At 36.0% G+C, this 23,421-nt stretch overlaps 1 protein-coding gene across 8 annotated transcripts in view; it reads right to left on the bottom strand.

Moving 5' to 3' along the window:
• Positions 1 to 23,421, bottom strand: part of PHKA2 (phosphorylase kinase regulatory subunit alpha 2) — a 141,268-nt gene that overhangs the window by 82,070 nt on the left and 35,777 nt on the right. For all 8 annotated transcript variants that reach the window (XM_051984401.1, XM_051984402.1, XM_051984403.1 and 5 more), the window contains exons 2-6: positions 20,576 to 20,734; positions 13,893 to 13,940; positions 12,296 to 12,464; positions 6,374 to 6,456; positions 294 to 374 (exon numbers count right to left, since the gene is read on the bottom strand). In XM_051984401.1, coding sequence (XP_051840361.1) covers positions 294 to 374; positions 6,374 to 6,456; positions 12,296 to 12,464; positions 13,893 to 13,940; positions 20,576 to 20,734 — 540 coding nt within the window. The remainder of the gene's footprint in view (positions 1 to 293; positions 375 to 6,373; positions 6,457 to 12,295; positions 12,465 to 13,892; positions 13,941 to 20,575; positions 20,735 to 23,421) is intronic.

The raw sequence follows: 23,421 nt of genomic DNA, 5'->3' as shown, positions 1-23,421 counted from the left end.
CTTTGAAAATTACTAAGAGAGATACAAATGTAAAACATTATTTTTATCAGACAGTTTCAAGAACTGATACACATGAGGAAATAAACATTGTAAAGGATAAGGGTCAATGTTGTGTAACTGTATTCACTTCTTACTCAAAGCAGATCCCCCATGATTCAATTTTGAGAAAGTTATATGACTACTTGCCATGTAGATAGAGTATTTTAAACTATATTATCAGAAGGCATAGTAAAGGGAACTGAGCCAAAACAAAGGGATATAAGCAAAACAAAGAATAAACAGAAACATCTCACTTTGGCCATTCCTACAGAGCTTGCATTCAGTTCAGGTATGCCCTGGTTCGTCTTATCTCCCCGTTCCCACATTCCATAATCCTATAGGGTGGGGAAAGAAAGGCAGCAATTAAAAGCACACAGGAGGAACAAGCAAATAAAAAATAAAACATGATTTGTTCACATTATTTTAACTATGGCAAAATATTCATATCTGCTTGGGTGAACTTAAAATACTTAATAAGCAAATCTTTTCTCAAAGATAAATGATAAAGAAATAAACCTTTCAAATCCCTGCTCTTAGAAGTGATCTTGTTGTTTGCAAAGAGGAAAAAGAATACATGTATATATGTGTATCAAGACACATACTTTCTCTTTCTCTCTCACATACACACACATACACACATAAACACATACATACTACATACACAAAAAGACAAATAAGCAGTATTTTGCTGAATGACCTCAAATCTAATTTATTTTAATTCATCATAGTCTTTTAAATTATTACAGCCAAATGTGTAAGAAAAAAGAAAGGAAGGGAAACTTCAATATATGGATTATAACAACATAAAGCTAAAGCTAGCAAGATCATTTCCTGTCTCTTTTTAGTTACATTTCTTGGAGAAATATTCAGTAAATTAAAACTACAGATTAACTTCTAAAGCCAAAATCAGTATATACATGCTGCATTGCAAATGTGGATCAGCTAAATATTTTTCAATCACAGAAGTTTACACATTTGGGGAGAGACAGCTGAGTCACAAATTTTACATCTTATATATACTTCATGATATATCAAATTTTTCGAATTTCTTGAATTTCTTTAAAGAAATATTAGTACTTAGTATGTAGAGAAGTGACAGCCCAGATATAATTGAAGGACCACTAGACTGAATAAAAACTAGTTTAAGTTCTGCTTCTGACATTTACTAGCTCTGTGTCACCCTGAACAATTAACTTAATTTCTCATCTTTTAGTCTACTCATCTTTAAAAAACTAATACTTGTTTTACCCATTTCATGACTGCTTTGAAGAGAGTACTTTGTAATTGAGGGAAATGTTATATAAACCTATAAACTATTATTAATTTTCTTTTAAACAATGAAAATCACTAATAAAGCTATGGAACGAAGACAGTCCAATAAGAATGGGATTAGGCATCTTCAGCTTCAAAACATTAACATCTTTTTTGAAATAAAGACAACAAATGTCAAAATATGGAAAAGATTACAAAGAAATTCTTTTTAAGAGAAATTCTTTTGTATTTGTAACAAAACTTGGTTTGGTCTGCATTTGTTAAAAACGTTACAAATCTTGGAGTCATGTTCTACTCTAACCTGTTCTATATTTCTTATATATCTAAGCAGTCATCAAGCCTTGTTTGTTTCTTCAAATAAATCTCTTCTATTGCCCTAATTCAAGCCCTCAGTACCTGAACAGATTCCTGCAAAATCTCTTTGGTCTCTTGAACCTATAATTCACCCTGAATATTCCTACTGGAGTCCCCTGCATAATAACTTACAGTAACTCCCAAATTCCATATAAATATTAGCTATTAGGTATCTTATTTTCTCAAGTTCAAATTCTTCTTTCTGACTTTCAAAGCCTTTTACAACCTGTCATGATGCTATTGCTCTAAGCACTATACCTTAAATAGAATCTTCCTTCATTTGTGTTACCAAAATACATACAAAAATTATATAAACATTACTTCAAAATATGATTACAGAAATAATGACAGACCTAAATAGCTGGAGAGATTGGTGCTATACAATGTGACAATACTATCTAAATTAATTTAGAGACTCAGTAATGTAAAAATGAAATTACTAAAAGGTTATTTTATATAACTAGAAAAAAAAATACATCTAAAGAAACAAAAGGTCAAACATCTTAAGGAAAATAATGATTAAACTGTAGGAAGAAAAGGGACTTAGCAATATCCAATCTCAAAATATACTGCACAAAGCAGTAATTATCAAACCTATATAATATTGATTTTTAAAAAAAGATAGTGATTATTATGGGCCAGAACTTGAAACAAGGTACTAAGTGGAATTGAGGAGACAATGGTTATCTAGTTTAGCATGCTTCAGTATGATTAATTTAATCTTACAACAAGTAAAGGTTTCCTAGTGATATAATGATTGGTTTACACTCAGTGTAGAGCATATAAGCTAGGAACCTCAGCCAGGATTCATTTGGAGAGATTCAGAGAGCAGGGAAGACAGGCAGGAGCTCAAGCTCTTGGAACCAAGGAGAGAGATAGGCCTCTCAGAAAGCTAACTGGGCCCCAGGAAAGGAGACAAGACTTTAAAAGAGATAATAAAGGATTTAGACTTTAACTCCCAATTGCTTTTGAGGTGATTATCACTTTGAACTGAAATGAAGGCTGCTCCCAGAGCCCCCAGGAAAACCAAAACAGAAAACATTACATTTTGGCATCCAAATACCATCTGTGACCCAGAAATTGGGGTGAGTAGAAGGAAAATTTGTAAAGGGCTAACGTAGTATTCCAGTTAAAATGGGACAAATGTTTAGAAAGGAGATTTCTTCACCACAAGGAAAATTTGTTGAAAGCTTGGTTAAACTTAAAAAAAAAAAACAAGGTTTGATTGTAACTTGGGAGCAGATCACTGAACTTTTAGAAACAGTACAGTACACATCTCCTTGGTTCTCTAAGGAAAAAGAAATCCAGATGAGTGGAAATTAGTAGAGAACAACTATGTGAATACTACAATGATAATGGACTTGACTCAATTTCCAAAGAAACACTTTATACAAATAACTTAATACAACTGACTTTAAGAAATTATATAAGTTATAGAATAAGGAAAAAGAAGAAAGTATAGGAGAGGGAAGATCCAGATAAACTAGGCGAAAAGGATGAAGAATCAGCTAAAAATGGATTTAAGTACAATTCTGAATGTGGTACTTCACAGCAGGAGCCATTAGGGTATTCCCCATCTCCTGACCTCCCTCCCTCAATTCACCCTTCATAGGTGGAGAGAGAAGGAAGAGGGGAAGGAACAGTGACACAATCAGTACCACCTATGAAGCAGCCTATGACAAGATTCCAAAAGGCATTAATTAAAGCCAAAAAAGGACAGGATATATCTGATTTAATAAATGCATACCCTGTTATTGAAGAGTTTGACTCTTCAGGTCAACAAAGGAGAAGATACTCCTTTTTATCTGGAAAAAATTAAGGATTTGAAAAAGGGCTGGACTCTTTATGGAACTGTATCTTCTTATGTTAAGACGATATTAGAGAAGTTGGCTTATGAAATCTTAACCTCTAGTGATTGGAAATCCATAGCAAAGACATGTTTAGAACCTGGACAAAACTTATTGTGGCTTTCAGAGTATAGTGAACTCTGCAGGATGCAAGCCCAACAAAATAGGCAATATGGAGTTAACATACAAATCACCTTTGACCAACTAGAAAGTAAAGGTCAATATGCAGACAATTTATCACAAATTAATTACCCCATAGCAGCATATGATCAAATTGCTGCTGCTGCTGCTGCTACAAAAGCTTGGAGCACCCTCCCAGGGAAAGATCGAGGGGAAGCCTTCACAAAAAATAGAACAAGGTTCTAATGAACCTTTTGCTGATTTTGTGGGATGTTTGCAAACAGCTGTCAGAAGAACCACTGGAGAAAATGCAGCTACAAGAATTGTGATAAGACAACTGGCTAAGGAAAATGCTAATGAGGTTTATAGAAGAATTATATGGGGACTTCACAAAGATGCTCCTTTGGAGGAGATCATAAGGTGCCGTGCCACAGTGGGTATAAATGCTTATTAAACACAGACTATGATGAACATGGGAAGACAGGGTCACGCTTGGCAAGGGATTTCTAGAGAAACTCGCTGATGCTTTCAATGTAGAAAAATTGGGCATCTGAAAGTCCAATGTAGGTATAGAGTGAGAGGACAGGGTAAGAGAATCAGACCCAAAATGCAATCAAGGTTTCCACTGGGTCTCAGACTGTAGATTAACCCAGGGAAATGAGAGGCAAGGCCCAGGTCCAAGATCTCAAACAAAAAACAGGTAGGGCATGATGGCAGCTGAGTTTATACCCAGAAAGTCTTCAGAAGTTCAGGACTCTGATATGATCAATCAGCCAAAAAGCAATCAGGTGGCAGAAAGGGATTACAACTGGGGAGAATACAGGCTTTTTAACCCAACAGAAGGACAGTGTCCAGTGCAAGGAGCTCCAATGTAATCACCAGGTGATGTGGAGAGATCCAGAAAGTGGTGAATGGAAGGGATCAGATATGTTAACTGTTTGGGGAAGAGGTTTGTTTGTATCTCTACAAATGGAGAAGGAATCAGATGGGTGCCAACAAGCCGTATTTGCCTTGTCCATCAGAGAGAGACAGAAAAAAAGAAAAAACTTCAAAACAAAAGAGACCTAAGAAACATCTGACACTGAAAGAGCATGGCTAATAATGAGACTGTTATAGAACTTGAAAACCCACAGGAAACATTGGATTCCCTGAGATAAAAAACTGTTGATAAAACTATTGCAGAACTTCAAAATCTGCAGGAATCATTGGATTCTCTGAGACATGATAAGACTATTGCAGGACTTCAAAACTTGCAGGAATCATTGGATTTCCTGACACATGAATTAATGGACAATAGATTGGATCTGGACTATTTCTAGGATTTATGGACATGTATAATTCCTCATGTTGATTCATGTTATTTGTTACATCACTACTAGCCTGTGTTACTATGAGCTTATATAATTTATATAATTATGTATAATACCTCCTATGTTGATATTATGTATACCTATTTCAAGTGAGACTCTTCAGAAACCCACTAATCTGGTTTGACTCCCTATTTTCCTTTGGTTTTCATCGCCCTTCCTGAGACATCAGGGAAGGCATGATCACCTCCTTTTATGGTGTTTTCACCCCTTTTTTGAGGAGTCAGGGAAGGTGTAATCACCTCCCTTTTTGGGGTTCTCACCTCTTTGAGAAGTCAGGGAGAGTGCCACCTTATGTTTTAAAACAAAAGTAAAGCAGGAGATGTTATGGGCCAAAACTTGAAATAAGGTACTAAATGGAACTGAGGAGACAATGGTTATGTAGTTTAGCATGGTTCAGTATGATTGATTTAATCTTAATATTCTCTGTTTCGGTTTTCCTGGGGGCTCTGGAAGTAGCCTTTGCTTCAGTTCAGTTCAGTTCAGTTTCAGCTACCACACGAGTAGCCAGGGGTTAAAGTCCAAATCCTTTATTGTCTTTTTCAAATCTTGTCTCCTTTCCTGGGACCCAGTTAGCTTTCTGAGAGGCCTATCTTTCCCCTTGGTTCCAAGAGCTTGAGCTCCTGCCTGTCTTCCCTGTCCTCTGAATGTCTCCAAATGAATCTTGGCTGAGGCTCCTAGCTTATATGCTCTACACTGAGTATAAACCAATCATTAAATCACTAGGAAACCATTATTTGTTGTAAGATTAAATCAATCATACTGAACTGTGCTAAATTAGATAATCACTGTCTTCTTGATTCCATTTAGTACCTTGTTTCAAGTTCTGGCCCATAACAGTTGATCAATAAAGTAGATTAGGTTTACAGAACCCTTAAGCACACAAACTGTTGCAGTGCTCAATAAACTTGAGGAAGCCCACTACTGAGAAAGGACTCAAATATGATAAACGTTATTAGGAAAATGGGAAAGTAATATGGCCACAATTACGTTTAGAAATACCACATGAAATGCCACAATAGTCCTGAATAGATACATGATAAATTTAATGTAATTTTTTAAAATGATGTAATACAAGTAGTACTTCAAGGAGAGTACTTCTTTTGGCTTCTCTTTTTCATTTCCATTTGTTACATTGTGTTTGTTGGTGACTGAGTACATAATAAAAAGGGAAAAAATTAATTGAGAGAGTTGAGCTCTATGACCTTTAAAGTACTTTTCAGCTCCAAATTTTATTAGTCTTTGAATTTTAGACATAGCAGAGACCATTTTTTTTCTTAATTCTTCTTTAAGCATATACAAAAATAGGATAGAAAGTTATACAACTTATGCCTAATTGGAGTAAATGAAAAGAGCATCAAAATTTATACTCACAGCAACTTTATATGCAGCCTCAATGTAGAAAACAAGATTCTGTATGAAGGCCACCTCATCAAGGGTAAAAATAATACGTAAGCCTAGAGAAAGAAAATAAATACCAGTGACATTAAAAAAAAAAAAAGATATTTTGATGGGTATAATTCAACTGAGCCCACATTTACTAAATGCCTACCATGTAGAAGATACTATTCTAACTGCCAGGGATGCAAAGAGAAAAATGACAAAATAGTCCACTACCTCAAGGACTTTATATTTTCCTGAAGGAGCAGGTATAATGCAAGAAAATATGAGTAGAAATACAATATTAACAACTGACAGAATGAGAAAGAGTTTAGCTGAAGAAGCAGCACCTGAAGCTTTTTAAAGATGATCAAGATTCTGAAAGAATGAGATGATAAAAGGTACCAAGCATAGGTTACACCTAATAGAAATGCAAAGAGAGAGGAGAATGTTGAGTTTAGGGAATGACTAGTAATTCAGTTTATGTGGAAAAACAGAGTATAGAAATGGGAAAAATGTCAACAAGAAAAAGGGCTGGGAAAGGTAGTTTCAATTTTCTTGATAAATACAAGGAGAAATCTTCTGTTTAAGAAGGGGGCAGAGAGACAGAGTAGTACAGGAGGTCTGTGGAAAAAAATCTTTAGACTTTCTACATGAAGACAATCTGAGTAAAACAGCAGGACTACAACTTAGCAGAAGGGTCTGACTGAAATCAGATAATGTGAATTTAAAGATAAAGTTTTACAGCTCCCTCAGATGTGTTCATAAGTTCTAGAATAGGAACAAAGAATACAGATGGTAGTGATGATCTAGGGTTATCCACCCTAGGTAGGTTTGAAAAAAAACAACAACGGAGTAAGGATTCAAGGTTAGAAGATATCACACAGTTAATTGACTACCTATAAGATAAAGACTACAAAATGGGAATATAGGCTCAGAACAGAGGTGACAGAGTAGAGGAACAGAGAGGAATCTAATGACTGGAGATCATAGAAAGGATAAAGAATAAACTTAGGAAGAGTAGAACCATTTATGTCACTTCGATCTGGAAAGTTACTTTAAGTGCCTGGCATGTAGCAGGTGGTTAACAAGTACACTTGGAGATGATTTTATCCTTATTTTCATTTCTCTCAAAACTATCTAAAATACACTAGAGCTTCTTAAAACCTGTCTAACTCGCTTAGTTTCTTATAAACATCCAATGCCTTCTGATTTAAAGTCTCTTTCAGGCAATGTGGCCTAAGTAGAGCAAATCCTAACAAAAACCTTTATTAGCTCTGTGATTCTAAGCTAGTCACTTAGCTACTGTGACCATGAATTTTCTTATCTCTAGGGGATTGGACTTAAGGACCATGAAGGTTACTTCTAGTTTTAAATTTATGAACCTTTGAAATGAAACTACATCTTTTTGCAAAAAAAATTTCAGAAAATGTTACAGTGACTTCAAGTGTAGGGTCTATTGGTGATTGGCAAGTTCAATCACATAAGGTAGCCCTAGTTCTACAATGAGTTTCACTGTCTATGGATATCAAATACAAGATTTGTTCAATAAGCAGCCTAAAAGATTTCAAAATTTACAGTAGCAATGAGAGGCAAATTATAGGCTAAGTCAAGAAGTTTAATCAGGTAACTTCACTAAATAATACTTTATAAAAATGGAAAAATAGTCTTACAGATGTGCTCTATTTAAAAATAAGGGATACATTCATTCAGCTTAAGTTACTTTTAGAGTGTTCTAACTTTAGAATGCTCTAATTTTTTAATACAATCATATCTTTTTATCTAGGACAGTTTATTTACTAAACTTCTTCAAAATGTATTAAAAAAAACACTACATATACTAACATAAATTAGTGTTAAATTGACATTTGTATAATGTCTGGGCTAGCTCCCTGGAGGGCCTCAGATCAGCCAGAATCAGGATCAATCAAAGTTCTTGGTCTTTAGGGGGAGAAATGAAGGAGGAAGGTGAGCTGCCACTCAGTTTGCCAAAGATGTATCCTGGATTCTGGAGGCCAGGGTCTCCAGCCTCTCTCCTTCTTGTCCTGTAGCCAAGTAACTCCTGACTTCTCTCTCTCAGCCCTCCAATCCTTGCCTACAATTACCTCACTACCAAACATTCAGCAAGCACCAATGGTGAGAACCATCACATCACCATCTCATCTAAATATATGTATATAGAGCCATTATCTCACATTCAATAGGTAATTAGCTTTACATGCTCTGCTGTCTGATTCAAGCACACTTTTTCTCTCAGCCTTCTACATATCTGTCTGAATGTATCTGCTATGAAATTAAGAATATAATATTCAGTGTTATGGACAAAAACAGATATATATTAAAATTCCACTAATTAAGGTATATGGGTTCCTCTTTTATTGTCAAAGATAAGCATATTTCTACATTTTTAAAAATTGAAACCAGTGATGGAAGTACTAAGTAATACTATATTTAATATTATCTTTTTTATAAAACTTTTTATTTTCAAAACATATGCATGAATAATTTGACAACATTGACCCTTGCATAACCTTGTGCTTCAGATTTTCTCCTTCTTTCTCCCATCCCCTCCCACAGATGACAAACAATTCAATATATAACATTACCTTGTTTACCATGGCTGTGAACATGGCCAATACATTTATGCTGCTACTTATTTTGAAAGCACGGCATCTTATTTAAGTTAACAAATGATCAGTCTTGTGGGAGGAAGGGAATAAATTTGGAATTCAAAACTTTTTTAAAAAGAGATTATTTGTAGAAAAGAAAAAAACAAACAAAAAACAAAACAAAACAAACAATTACTCTTTGCAATGGAAAGAAAAAGTTGGCCTTAATCTCTGCAATATATCTACATGGATGAAAATATGGCTTGCTTATTTAAATATTCAGGTGATGGGGAGTGAAGAGGGATAAGGCAATAAATATGATGGATGACAGATACAAGATTCAAAATGACTATGGAGTAATTGGAATGACAGGCCAAAAGGCAGGTGAGATTTAATACAAAATAGCATAAAATCCTGAATATAAGCAATGAAAAATCTATTACTCAAATATAAATTGTGAAGTTCTGGCTTGAAGTTAGCTCATGTAATTAATCTAGGTATCTTAAAATAGCCATAAGCTAGATCTGACAAAAGTTTGACACCAAAGTTGGAAATTTGGTCTATATAACAAGTAGTGTTCAAAACAATTAAGCTTCAACTTTAATAATTTTACATTGTAAAGATATTCTAGACAAAAAAAAGGGCCCCCCCAAAAGCCAAACCCCAAACCAAACCATGCAATCTGAGATTGTATTAATAAAGGACTGTTTTCAGAACAAAGCAGTGAAAGCCACCTTACAGTCTGTTCTGGAGAGATCACATATGCACTATTGTGCACAGCTATGGGAACTACATTTTTCAAAAGAATAACATAGACAAGATGAAATACTGGAGACAGGCAAATGGAACAGTGAGGAGACTAAGAAGCATTTCACAGAATGATTAAAGGAACTGGGTTTGTTTACCCTTCCTAAAACAGACAGTTTAGGAAGGCAATGTGATAGTAGTCTTCGAATATTTGAAGGATTGGCATCAGGAAGGATGACATTTCATTTGCTGTTTTCAGGGACAAAACTAGGTAGAAATGGCAAAGGGGCAGATTGGAGTTCTATATAAAAAAAAATTCACAATCAACCAGGCTGTCCAAAAATGAAATATACTATCTGAGAGCTAAGCTTCTTCTCATTTGAGATCTTAAAGGACCAAGAGATTGATTTGGAGCTGGCAGGTCACTATCCTATCTCGTCATTTTACATAGAAAGATGGGGCATAGATAAGTTAAAAGACTTTACTGAGGTCACAAGAGACCAGATTGAAATGAAAGTAAGGTCCTCTGATTCCAAATCCAGAGTTCTTTCACTCTACCTCAAGTGGGTTAGGGATATAAAAAGGAACTCTACTCAACTTTAGACTTTGTTTAACCAATGTCTAGGATTATCTTTATTCTTATATTATCTAAAGGATCTTTAGATTAAATTTTATCAATTTGAGACTTGATTAAGTCTATAAGCAGCAAGGATACGATTCTAGGAACTATATTGTATTAAAAATAGTTGAAAACTTCAGTCTGAAAGAAGTGAGAAAGTACGGAATTGACTTATTCTCTGTTTCTCTATTAAGTAAAACTACCACCAAAGGGCAGAAGCTACAAAGTGGTAGACTTCAGTTTAATATGAGGAATGTTTGGAAATAGAATACATTGCAAATTAGTGAATACTTAGGTCACTAGAAGGCAAGTAGGTAGCAAAGTAAATAGAAAAAGAGACAGAATCAGGAAGACCCATCTTCCTGGGTCTGGCCTCGTATACTTATTAGCTGAATGATTCTGAGTAAGTAATTTAACCCTGTTTGCCTCAGTTTTCTGATTTGTATAATGAACTAGAGAAGGAAATGGCAAACTACTCTAGTATCTCTGCCAAAAAACCCTCACAAAGCGTTGCATATGACTAAAAATGATTGAACAACAACACCAAAGGTCATTAGAAATTTTCACAAATTAGATGATGTCAAGGATACTGTGGAAGGGATTTCTGAATTGGATAGGAAATTTCCTTCTGACTCGTAAAATTTTGTGATTTTACAATTCTATTATGGGCCAGAACGCTTGTACTTAAAACAAGGATTCTTACAAGGTGCTAAGTCAGTGGAATTGATAAAGACAATGGTTATCTAGTTTAGCATGGTGCTTAATAGTTCTCTAGTTCAGTACATGTACTTAGTATTTAATATAGTTCTACAAGATTCACACCTATGGTAATGTAATTATAAGAGAGCATATAAGCTGGGACAAACTCAGCCAGAGTCAGAGCCAGAAAAGACAAGCGAACTTGGAGGCGGGAGCTCAAGCTCTTAGAGCCAAGAAGAAATAGATTCAATTCATCAGCCACCTTTGTGGTGACTGGAAGTTCAAGCACAAGTTCGGGGAATCAGAGCCAGATTCATTCACTTCATCTCACACCACTGTGGTAGGCAGGCTCTCCTCTTTTGCTTCTCCACTGAAACCAAGACTCCAGAAGGCCTCTGAGAAAGCTAGCCCAGCTAGAAACTGGAAAATGAATGGATGCCCATCAACTGGAGAATGGTTGGGTAAATTGTGGTATATGAATGTTATGGAATATTATTGTTCTGTAAGAAATAACCAGCAGGATGAACACAGAGAGGCTTGGAGAGACATGAACTGATGCTAAGTGAAATGAGCAGAACCAGGAGATTATTATATACTTCAACAACAATACTGTATAAGGATGTATTCTGATGGAAGTGGATTTCGACAAAGAGAAGATCTAACTCAGTTTCAATTGATCAATGATGGACAGAAGCAGCTACACCCAAAGAAAGAACGCTGGGAAATGAATGTAAACTGTTTGCAATTTTGTTTTTCTTCCTGGATTATTTCTACCTTCTGAATCCAATTCTCCCTGTGCAACAAGAGAACTGTTTGGTTCAGCACACATATATTGTGACATATTAAACATGTATAGGACTACTTGCCATCGGGGGGGGGGGGGGGGGGGGGGGAGAGGGAGGGGAAAAGTCAGAACAGAAGTGAGTGCAAAGGATAATGTTGTAAAAAATTACCCTGGCATGGGTTCTGTCAATGAAAAGCTATTAAAAAAAAAAAAAAGAAAGAAAGAAAGAAAGAAAGCTAGCCTAGGCTCCAGGCAAGGAAACTAGATTGTGAAGGAAATAATAAAGGATTTGAACTTTAACACCTGACTATTCTTGTGGTGATTACTCTACTGAAAAGAAGGCTGCTCCAAGACCTCCAGAAAACCAAATAAGAACATTACACAATTCAACAAGTCCCAATTCAGTTAATTTATTACTTGTTTTCTGTTACATGTATAATTCTATAAGCTTTACTTACCTGAAGCAGTCATCTGTGCTAGAAATAATAAAAATAAGGAAGTAGCATCAACTTGTAAATGTCCCCACTGGTCATCACCAACCACAGTGCCACAGGTGGCAGTACTGTATTTGGCATGTAAGCTGTCCTTGGTACTCTGAGTATTCTTAAACTTCTCAACTTTATCCACCTAAGAAAGATAAAAGTGTAGCTCAACATTATTCACTCTTATCTCACCTACAACAACAAAATATCAGAAGCAGGGACAGAAACCTGTGGTTCTTGATTCTATGTAAAGGGCTGAAACTCTGAGTTGATGCACTGAGGTTGGACAATGGAGCACTTAAGGCTAATTACCGATTGGCCAATACTCTATTAGCATATGTTTGGGAAAATGGCCCTTTCCACTATTCTGTGCTGGTTCAATCTTTTGGTGTAGACAGAGAATTGTGGGAAGGATTAGGAGGTGGAGTAAGACAAGCCAGAGTCACTTTGGCGGTAGCCAAAGAAGAAGGTCGTGGAAATCCTGCATCCATCCAATTAACTTCTACCCCTAAAGACCAAGAATAAAGACCAAGGACTTTTGCTTATCCTGACTGCTGCTGATTCTAAGGTATCCAAGGGCGCTAACTTGGTCTTCACAATTCTACACTTAGCAGTCTATCAATTAGAATGTAGTTGCATCAGACTGAATATTTATTTTCTATGAACAAAGTTCAAAGCATTTTAGCTTCTTACGCTACACTCATACGTGAAAATAATCCAATCAACTATTTTTTATACCTAAATATTAAGTCCTCTGAGGGCAGGAATGGTCTCATATATATCATCTCCATCCCCCTTATTACCTAACCTAGTGACTTCTGGGAGTTGAACTGGGCTAGAGTCCAGATTTGTGATTTCACAGAACTTCTTGATATGAAAATACTTTTCATTGGTTCTGAATGGGAATTTTTCTAAGGCATGGAGAAGTTAAGGAACTTGGCCATGGTTACACAGCTAGCATGTATCAAAAGTAGGATTTGAACTCAAGTCTTCCTGATTGTAAAGTCAGTCCCTCACCCGGTATGCCGGGTTTTCTTATGCTGAATAAAATGTTTGTTGAATGAATGAAAATTACATTTGCTTGTATACTGAAAATTATTTAACAGATGAGCAGGAATCTGTGAATTAGCACTTACTCAGAAGTGTTGTCTATCAAATATTAAAGTTTCTTGTTTGAGACTCTACCCTAAAACATCAGTACAGAGTAGAAGATATGCCAAAGGCTTGAGTTAAAACAACAACAAAAATTTGACTTCAAAATAAAAGAAATTACTTCCATATAATCATAGCAATTAGCAAGCAGCTACTGTATTTTCTTAGTTGTTTTAGAAATGATGTTTTTAAACAAAAAATAAAGCATAACATGGTTTAAAAAAAAAAAAAACCATCTTTTTACTTTACTATAACAAACTGTTAAAAAAAAAAAAAAAAAAAAGACACCGTGAAGAGCCAAGAAAAATTCAGTCTCAGAAAATTTCAGCTTCCACTAATAACAATACTATGAAATTCAAGCTAAAGTGACTTATAAAAACAAATATATATACATATATATGTATATGCGTTTTCCAATTACCTGCCTCATCATACATTGAAGGAGACCCCTCATCAGTTTCACAACATTCTGGAAAAAACAAACAAACAAATCAGAAATAGGATCATATCAATCAATTAATAAAGCAATCAGCACTTATTAAGTACCTACTATGTATCAGATCATATCCTTTACTTGTTTCATATATTTATTGTGAAATGTTATTCTTTCAAACATTTCTTCAGTCTTAATCAAGATTACCAGGCTAGTTATTCCCATTCGTTTTTCCTCTTACATATTCAGAAGTCAATTCATCAATTTACAAATATTTATTAAATGCTCACTCTATATCAAGTGTTAGGGATACAGTGACAAAAATAAAAGTCCTGCCCTCACTTATACAAAATAAAATACAATAAATACAGGCAATTTTGGAGGGAGAGTACGAAGAAGAGGGTAACAATCATAAAAGCTAATCTTTTGGTTCTGATTTTTTAGATTTGCATTATTTCATAAAAATATTTTCTTTTTTTTTCATTTTTTTTATCTTAAAGGAATCATAGTATTCATTACATCAGTGTGCTTGAATTTATTTAACAATTTGCATTATTTGATGATTGGACTAGTTCCAGTGTTTTGTAATTACAAATAATAGTATGAAAAATTTTGAATCAACATTAATCTTCCCCTTCACTCCTCCTTATTCCCCCTAAAGTCAATATTTTCAAGGTACAATTCTTTTTTTATATAAGTTTGCTTTATGCAAGCTCTACTTTACATAAAAAATTCTGAAAGAAATCAACATTTCAAAAAAAGTCCTCCTCTAAACAAATATGTTAATCTTAATGTACCAGTACTCTGCTTTTATCTCTGCACTACTGCCTCTTGGCTCAGCACTCCAAAGTCTCTCCTCTATCCACTTAAAAACCCTCTCTGTGAAATTAGAAGAATGGATGCAAACACCACGTACCTGGAAACTTTGCTTAAGATCTCTAGTACCCAAGAGAGGAGATCTTTGCCCCATCCACTCACCTGCCCGTGTGTTTGGTCCTACTGTATCTTTCTTTCATGAGTTTGCAGTACTCAGTGTCTGTCCCTGGCCCCATGTATTACACATTCTCCCCTATCTGTGTCCATGTTTGGCCCAGCATGTTCTTCCTTCCAGTTCCAGCCAGGCCTTTATACAGTTGGCCCTGTTCCTGCTCTTGCCTTTCTGTCCCTGTGTTCTTGAACCATGTGCTGGCCCCCTCCTGACAGTTTCTCTTTGCCTGCCTGCCTTCAAAGCCCTTCCCCACATCCAGCAGCAAATTCAGGTTATGTAAAAATCACTTTACATAGAAGTATGTGGAAAATGTAAAGTAAAACTATCTATATATTAGATTATCTAGACAACTAAGTAGTACAGTGGATAGGCAATAGCCTTAGAATCATACTCATCTTCATGAATTGAAATCTAGCCTCAGACATGCACTAGCTGGGTGATCGTGGGCCAGTCATTTAACTGTTTGCCTTAGTTTCCTCATCTATAAAAGGAGCTGGAGAAAAAAAATGGTAAACTTCTACAGTATCTTTGCCAAGAAAACCCCAAAACGGAATCATAAAGAGTCAGAAAAGACTGGAACTATTAAATAGCAATAATTAGATCATTCACTTCTTACAAACACTGTTATATATGCCTGATACCAATGGGCAAATATATACAAGTGTCCAAAAAAAGAAACCAGTATACTTCTAGAGCCTACAATGTTCAATTTGGTTTATTATTAAGCTTGCGTGTAGCTAGTAGTAATAGTAATAGTATGAATATGGTATAGGCACAGATTATATCTGTTGGCCACTGACCAGACTGGCTAAATTTGAAAAAGTTCATTAAAAGAAAAATCAGCCACCAGGAGATGAATGTTCTATGTCACAGAACCTCAGAAAGACAGCCTAATGTTGGTAAAAAGGTCCAATCACACTTTACAAAATTATTGAACTTTTAAGTATCTATTTAGTGGCCTATTCCTTTTTCCATATGAGGTAAAGTTCATTTTGGAGTGAATTGAAAGTGATGACAGGAATTAATGAGATTTTCCTCTTAACATGAATAGAAAAAACAAAACAAAACACAATGATCCTATTAATACTGCTTCCTATATAGATTTAGCTATAATTGCACTCTAAATGTTTTGTAATAAGCTTCTATAGTCAGAGATGAAAAACAGAGTATATGCATAGAACCTACTATCCTACTATGGTTATCTAAAATTCCAGGGGTCCTCAAACTTTTTAAATAGGGGGACAGTTCACCATCCCTCAGACTGTTGGAGGGCTGGACTATAATAAAAACAAAAACTTTGTTTTGTGGGCCTTTAAATAAAGAAACTTCATAGCCTTGGGTAAGAGGGATAAACATCCTCAGATGCTGTATCTGGCCTCGGCCGTAGTTTGAGGACCCCTGATCTAAACAATACAGAAGTGGAGGAAAAAGGTATTGTGTTATTTGTGCTCTTTTTGATAATATTGGGAAGGTGATATCATGACTTGCAAGTGAGTTGGATTTAAATGAGGGAGGCCTATTCAAAGTCATCAGTCTCTTTTTCTCCTTCAAAACCATGTGAGCCCAGTGACAAGACATAGATCAATCAGGATGAAAGGAGATGGCCCTGCACACAGTGAGAGACCTTGGCCTTTTTAAGCTAAGATCTTTAATGGGCCTTGCTTTGAGGCAACTCCCATTCAATGATTAAGGCAAGGTAAGAAAAGAGAATAGCCTCTATTACCTAGTCAAAAAAAAAAAAAAAAAAATCTGGGAAGGGAAGATCCTCAGGGTTTCTGGACAAAACAGAAACAATTGCTATTTAACTCTCACCCAGAGCCAAAAGAGCCCAAACAATGACCAAATGAGGGTTGGGCTGGGACTTGGGTCAATCAATGACAGGCAGAATAATTTAGGTCTAAAACAGATGAAGGAAGAAGCAGTCCTTTAAATGGCTTGTGGCAGCACCCAAGAATCTCAGGAGAGATGTGACTCCAGAGGTACTTTTTCATCAGTTAGCTAAGCAGCACAAAGGCCTGAGGTCTCAGATCAGTCAGAAAGATCAGGAAAAATGGAGAATGAGGGAATGAGGAAGCTATCAGTCCCATGTAACTCTGTGTGTGTGTGTGTGTGTGTGTGTGTGTGTGTGTGTGTAAATACATGTATATATGCCTCTGTGTGCTAGAAGTACACACATACAAACATATACATGTTTATATTAACACTCATGTATGATGTACAAGTATACCTGGAGATATTAATTAGCAGGTTCCGTTCCAGACCACTGCAATAAAATAGTACAATAAAGCAAGTAACACAATTGTTTTTTTGGTTTCCTAGTATACATGAAAGTCATACTTAGACTATAGTTTATTCAATATGTGCAATAAATAATGTCCAAAAAATAATAATTTAATACTTTAATGCTAAAAAAAAAATATTCCAACCATCATCTAAGCCCTCATCAATTTGTATTATCTTTTTGCTGGTGGAGGGTGCTGCCTAAATGCTGATGGCTACTGACTAAACAGAGTAGTTACTAAAGATTAGGGTGGCTAAGCAATTTCTTAAAATAAGACAGCAGTTACTTTGCTACATCAATTGACTTTTCCTTTTACTTGAACACTTAGAGGCTTTTGTGGCGTGATTAAGTGACCTAATTTCAATATTGTTGCAACTCAGGGAATAAGGAAACCTAGAGAGAGGAAGACAGATGGGAATAGTTGGTCAATGGAGTAGTCAGAAATCATATATTTAATGATTAAGTTCACCCATTTATATGGGCATGGTTCACGGTATCCCAAAACAATTACAAGAGTAACATAAAAGATAACTGATCACACATCACTACAATAGATATAGTATTAATGAAAAAGTTTGAAATATTTTGAGAATTACCAAAATGTAGGGGCAGCTAGGTGGTACAATGGATAGAGCACCAGTCCTGAAGTCAGGAGGACTTGAGTTCAAATCTGGTCTCAGACCCTTAACACTTCCTAGCTGTGTGACCCTGGCAAGTCACTTTACCCCAATTGCCTCAGAAAAAAAAAGAAAGAGAGAGAGAGAGAGAGAATTATCAAAATGTGACACAATGACAATGTGAGCATGTTCTTAGAAAAACGGCACTGACAGATTTGTTCAATATTGTGTAAAATTGAAAAAAGCTCAATATCTACCAAGTATAATAACACAAAGAAGCCTGTGTTTATGTACGTATCTGGATTAGATAGTACAGGTGGGTAATGCACAGGAAGAAAGCTGGTTGGATTCCCTTCAGGAATAGCAATTTTAATGACTCCTTTAATGACTCCAAGTTTCTCAGGAAAACAAAGGTCCAGATTGTTTGATAATTCATTTTAATTATTTGGGGATTGTTATATTCTATGTATAATCCCCAAATAATTAAAATGAATTATCATGAACAATGAAGATGTGCACAGTAGTTGTGAAAAACTGCAATATGTAACTAATGTAACAAGAACAAAAGAAGTCATAAAAGCAACTGTATAGTATGACAGAAAAAGGAATTTTATTCATCACATGAGGAATGAATATAGTTGGCCAGAGTGGTATTCTTGTGATGTGAGGAGATATCAAGGAAGGGTTCAAGAACTTAGCTGGATTCCTATTAAATGACTTTGTGGAAGGACACGAAGAAGAATCTCACAGGATGAGTATGTAAGAGTAATAAATAACCAACATTTATATAACACTTACTTGGTGTCAAGCACTACACTAAGCACTTCACAATTATTTTCCCATTGGATCCTAACATTTGATCCCATTTGATCTGTGGAATAAATGCTTTTTTCCTTCCCTTCATTTTACAGTTAAGAAAACCGAGGCATATAGAATTTTACCGAGGGCAAGTTACCAAGTATCACATAGCTAGTAAGTATCAGAAGCCAGGTTTGAACTCGGGTTCCAAGAAGAAGAGGTGAATGATGGTGAAAGCTACAGGAAAAGACAAAAGGGGTAGAATCAAAGACAGGAGGAGAGGAGCTGGCATTGAAAAGGTAATTCCTTCAGAGGCTACAGTAAAGAAGGGATGATTAAATAAAGATGAGATTTCAAGAAGAAAGTTCATAATTGGTTCATTTTCTCTGTGAAATAGGTGAGCGGTCCAGGAGATGTGGTATAATAAACAGGGCGGGGGAGGGGGGGAAGATTTGAAACTATAAATGACAAGAGATTTGATCAGAGAAGAATAAAAGCAATGAGTCTTTTGAAAGTAGAAAACATGAATTTGTTGTGGACCATGATATGATTGTGTCATTTCCTTTAGTAGTGTTAAGAAGTTTGGAAACAAAATCAAAAATGGAAAATAGGGGGCAAAGTGGCAAATAGAAAGGAAATGTAGATATAGAAAAAAGATAATAGTGTGATTACCAAAAAGAATTAGAACTTTCGAAAAAGAGAAAGAATTCTCTCACAAAGCTGTAAGTTCCCTTCCAATGGATGGAAATCTTCAAATGAAAGATGGATAACCACTGGATATCAGGGAAGGAATTCCTGTTCAGGTACAAACTGTAGCAAATAACTTTTTAGGTGAAGCTTAGATGAAATTACTCTCATGCTTCCATTCCTTTCAGGAGTTTATTTTTACTATATTTCTTTGCATAGTTGTTGTATCTTGTCTGTAAGTAAATTCTGGCACTTTTTTTTTTTAATAAGGATTTATTAGGCATATATTTGGTATTATTTATTTCCACATTCTCTTTGAGCTTTTGGATGCAACTGAGGAAAAACAGCCTCCAAAAGTAAAAAACCAATTGGCACTAGCGAAAGGAAAAACATGATAAAAAATGGGGAGTAGTCAGAAGATGATGTGTTGGAATCCTTACAAAGTGTTAAGTCATTAGAATTAATAGAGACAATAATTATATAAGTTAGCAGGGTTCAGTATGATTGCTCTGATCCTACAGGGAGATGTTATGAGCCAGAACTTGAAACAAGGTGATAACTCAATGGAACTGATAGAAGCAATGCTTGTGTGCTTGGGTTTGCACCTTTGAGGGTTCACACATTAGCTCAAGATTCACAAGTAAGTATGGGAGATACAAAGTTAGCTTTGTAACTTTGTGAATTCACACCTTCCATAATCCCACTCTTGGAGGTAGAGTCACACCTCCCATAATCCCACTCTCAGAGGAGGAGTCAACCTTTGAGAGAGCATAAAAAGGAGCTGAGTCAGTGAAGTTAATTCAGTTTGGAAGATTGCCAAGAGTTGGAGTTGAGCTAGAAACAGAAGCTGCTAGAGGCAAAAGATTAGCAAAGAGAGCTCTCGGAAACAAAGAAAGCTCAAGTGAGTTCAGTTAAGGAGATTGACAAGCTAGAGACTGCAGTTGAAGCTGCAAGAGCTCTTGGAAACAAGGAGGGAGAGAGGCCCCTAAGAAAGCTTTCCCGGCCCAAGGAAAGAAAGACTTGGAAGGAGAAAATAAACGTTTGGATCTTATCAGCTGGCTGTATTTGAAATGATTATTAATTTGAACTGATACTAAGGCTGCCTCCAGAAAACCTCCCCAAGAAACCTGCCAAGAAATCATCATATTATATAAAAGAGAAGACCACAGAGAAGAAATTTGGGGGAATCATACACACCATTAATTATTTAAAATGATCGGAAAATTTTTGGTATGAAAATCAATTACTACATTAATAGCCTTAGCCCAAATCTAATTACAGGTTCACAACCAATCATTACCTGTTCTAATTCATATGCTTTGGCCTTATCTTCATCCCGATCTGCATTTTTCCGATATGCCATTCCAAGACCCCACACTGCCAGGATGCTGTAGATGTTGTCTCTAACCCAGGCATCTTTTTGTTCATGGCTGGCTGATAGCAGTCCTGTTACTGGACTCTAGAAAAAGAGAGAAGCAGAATAACAATTTATTAAATTCCAATTTAATTTATTCTCAAAGATGGGACATCAGAGTGTCATGTATACAGATAAGATACAATACTTGCTTGTGAAACAAAATAAAGCCCATAAACAGATGCCATTAGAAGCAACCTGGTAGCTTCTACCACATTAGATACAAGATCTTAATTATAATCTTGGGACTAATTGAGAAATTTTCCTCATATTAAGCCTAAATTAACATTTTTAGGCTAGTTCTGATCCAGGACCAAGAAAAATGTTTAATCCCTCTTTCTAATATGACGTTTTTTAAATATTTGAAGACAAAATTCATGCTCTTAAGTCTTTCTTTCCCCAAGCTAAACAATTCTTAAGAATCTTCAATTGATCCTTTTATATTGTCAAGAGACTCCCACATTATCTTGGTCACCATTCTCTAGATCAAGTTTCTTAAACTGTGGGGTCCTGTAACTTAATGTGGGGAGAAGTGAAAAATTTGGCAACAGTAAAACACAGTGAACACACAGTGATAAAAAAAATTTATTCAAAATCAAATTCATAACGTATTCGAGGTATTTCTGGCAGCACTTGCCCATCTTACCGTGTTTCCCCGATAATAAGACCTATCCCGAAAATAAGCCCTCCCCTTACTGTGTAAGATTCCTCTAAAATAAGCCCTCCCCCGAAAATAAGCCCTATTGAGATTGCTACTGTAGTGAAGGTGATCCCCTGCGCAACATGCTACATTACAGTACCCTCTGTATGCACCATCGCCCTCGCCCCCCCATGAAACGCACACCACGCTCCGAGCTGCATCCAATCAGAGCTGCAGCAGTGAGCTCATCATCCTGTTCTTCCTTTTTTTTTTTTTTTTTTTTAAATAACTTTTTATTGATAGAACCCATACCAGGGTAATTTTTTACAGCATTATCCCTTGCATTCACTTCTGTTCCGATTTTTTCCTTCACTCCCTCCACTCCCACCCCCAGATGGCAAGCAGTCCTTTATATGTTGAATAGGTTACAGTATATCCTAGATACAATATATGTGTGCAGAACCGAACAGTTTTCTTGTTACACAGGGAGAATTGAATTCAAAAGGTATAAATAACCCAGGAAGAAAAACAAAATGCAAGCAGTTTATATTCATTTCCCAGTGTTCTTTCTTTGGGTGTAGCTGCTTCTGTCCATCTTTGATCTACTGAAACTGAATTAGCTCTCTTTATCGAAGAGATCCACTTCCATCAGAATACATCCTCAAACAGTATCATTGTTGAGGTATATAATGATCTCCTGGTTCTGCTCATTTCACTTAGCATCAGTTCATGTAAGTCTCGCCAGTCCTCTCTGTATTCATCCCTCTGGTCATTCCTTACAGAATAATAATATTCCATAATGTTCATATACCACAATTTACTCAACCATTCTCCAATTGATGGGCATCCCTTCATTTTCTAGCTTCGAGCCACTACAAACAGGGCTGCCACAAACATTTTGGCACATACAGGTCCCTTTCCCTTCTTTAGTATCTCTTTGGGGTATAAGCCCAGTAGAAACACTGCTAGATCAAAGCATCCTGTTCTTCCCCAGTGATTTGCTTGCTGGCGCCATTGAGAGCAGTGCCGCGGAGGAAAGCTGAGGCAGGACAACATAAAAACCCAGTATGTAAGTGGGAGTGAGGGGGCATGATGGAGGATAAAAGAAGAACTCAGGGGGCATGATGGAGGATAAAAGAAGAACTCAGCCAGCACTCACCGCGCTAAAGAAATGAAGAACTTCCTTGCAGAGAGAAGAATAGATCAAGTAATGATTATTAAATGACTATCTCCACACCCTTGATATTGCAATAAACAAGCCATTCAAGGACCATTTGTGCATGGAAGTCAATGACTACATTGAAAATAGAATGGAAAGAAATCAGCGTGGAAACTTTGTGAAGCCCTGTCTGCAAGAAGTCGTGACTTGGGTGAAGAAGTCATGGGATAAAATTACTGACAGCTGTGTCGCCAAGGCACTACGAGCAGGTTACCTGGACAAGACATGTTCATTTAAAGAGAGCTATATTGCTGGACATGACAGATTGGGTCCAATTCTTCTGAAGGAAATAGAGGCGCAAGACATCCAGGACGGAATTCAGGGTATGGACACTTACGATGATGTTGTTGAAGAAGATGACATGATCATTACTGAATAAAGGTATTTTTTTTTGTTCACATTTACCTGTTTATTAAAATTGCTGTCAATGTTCATTAAAATAAGCCCTCCCCTGAAAATAAGCTTCTGGTGTTTTTCTGTCCAAAAAAATAATAAGACAGTGTCTTATTATTGGGGAAACACAGTAGATTGTGTGACTTCACTGCAAGCCTTGGTTCTGGACACAGAATATATGTACTTTACACAGTGCATATTGTCATACCATGCAATATCAATGAACTCTTACAGAAATATGATAGCTTAATTATGGAAAATAGATTTACTTTCCTACTGTCATTCTTAACCACATTTCAAGTTGTATTGTTAGAATATTTGATTTTTTAAATTGCTGTTATTTCCTTCTTTTACTGTAGCAAGACAAAAGTCCTTTAATAATATTTCTCCCACTATCACTTCTATATGTACAGGTAAGTATGAATATCAATTTTTAAAATCAAGCACAAATATAATTTCACAAACTAAAGTTGGAATTTA

The sequence above is a fragment of the Antechinus flavipes genome, chromosome 3 (assembly GCF_016432865.1).
Source record: "Antechinus flavipes isolate AdamAnt ecotype Samford, QLD, Australia chromosome 3, AdamAnt_v2, whole genome shotgun sequence".
Classification (NCBI taxonomy): domain Eukaryota; kingdom Metazoa; phylum Chordata; class Mammalia; order Dasyuromorphia; family Dasyuridae; genus Antechinus; species Antechinus flavipes.
This window is presented reverse-complemented; position numbering and strand designations above follow the sequence as displayed.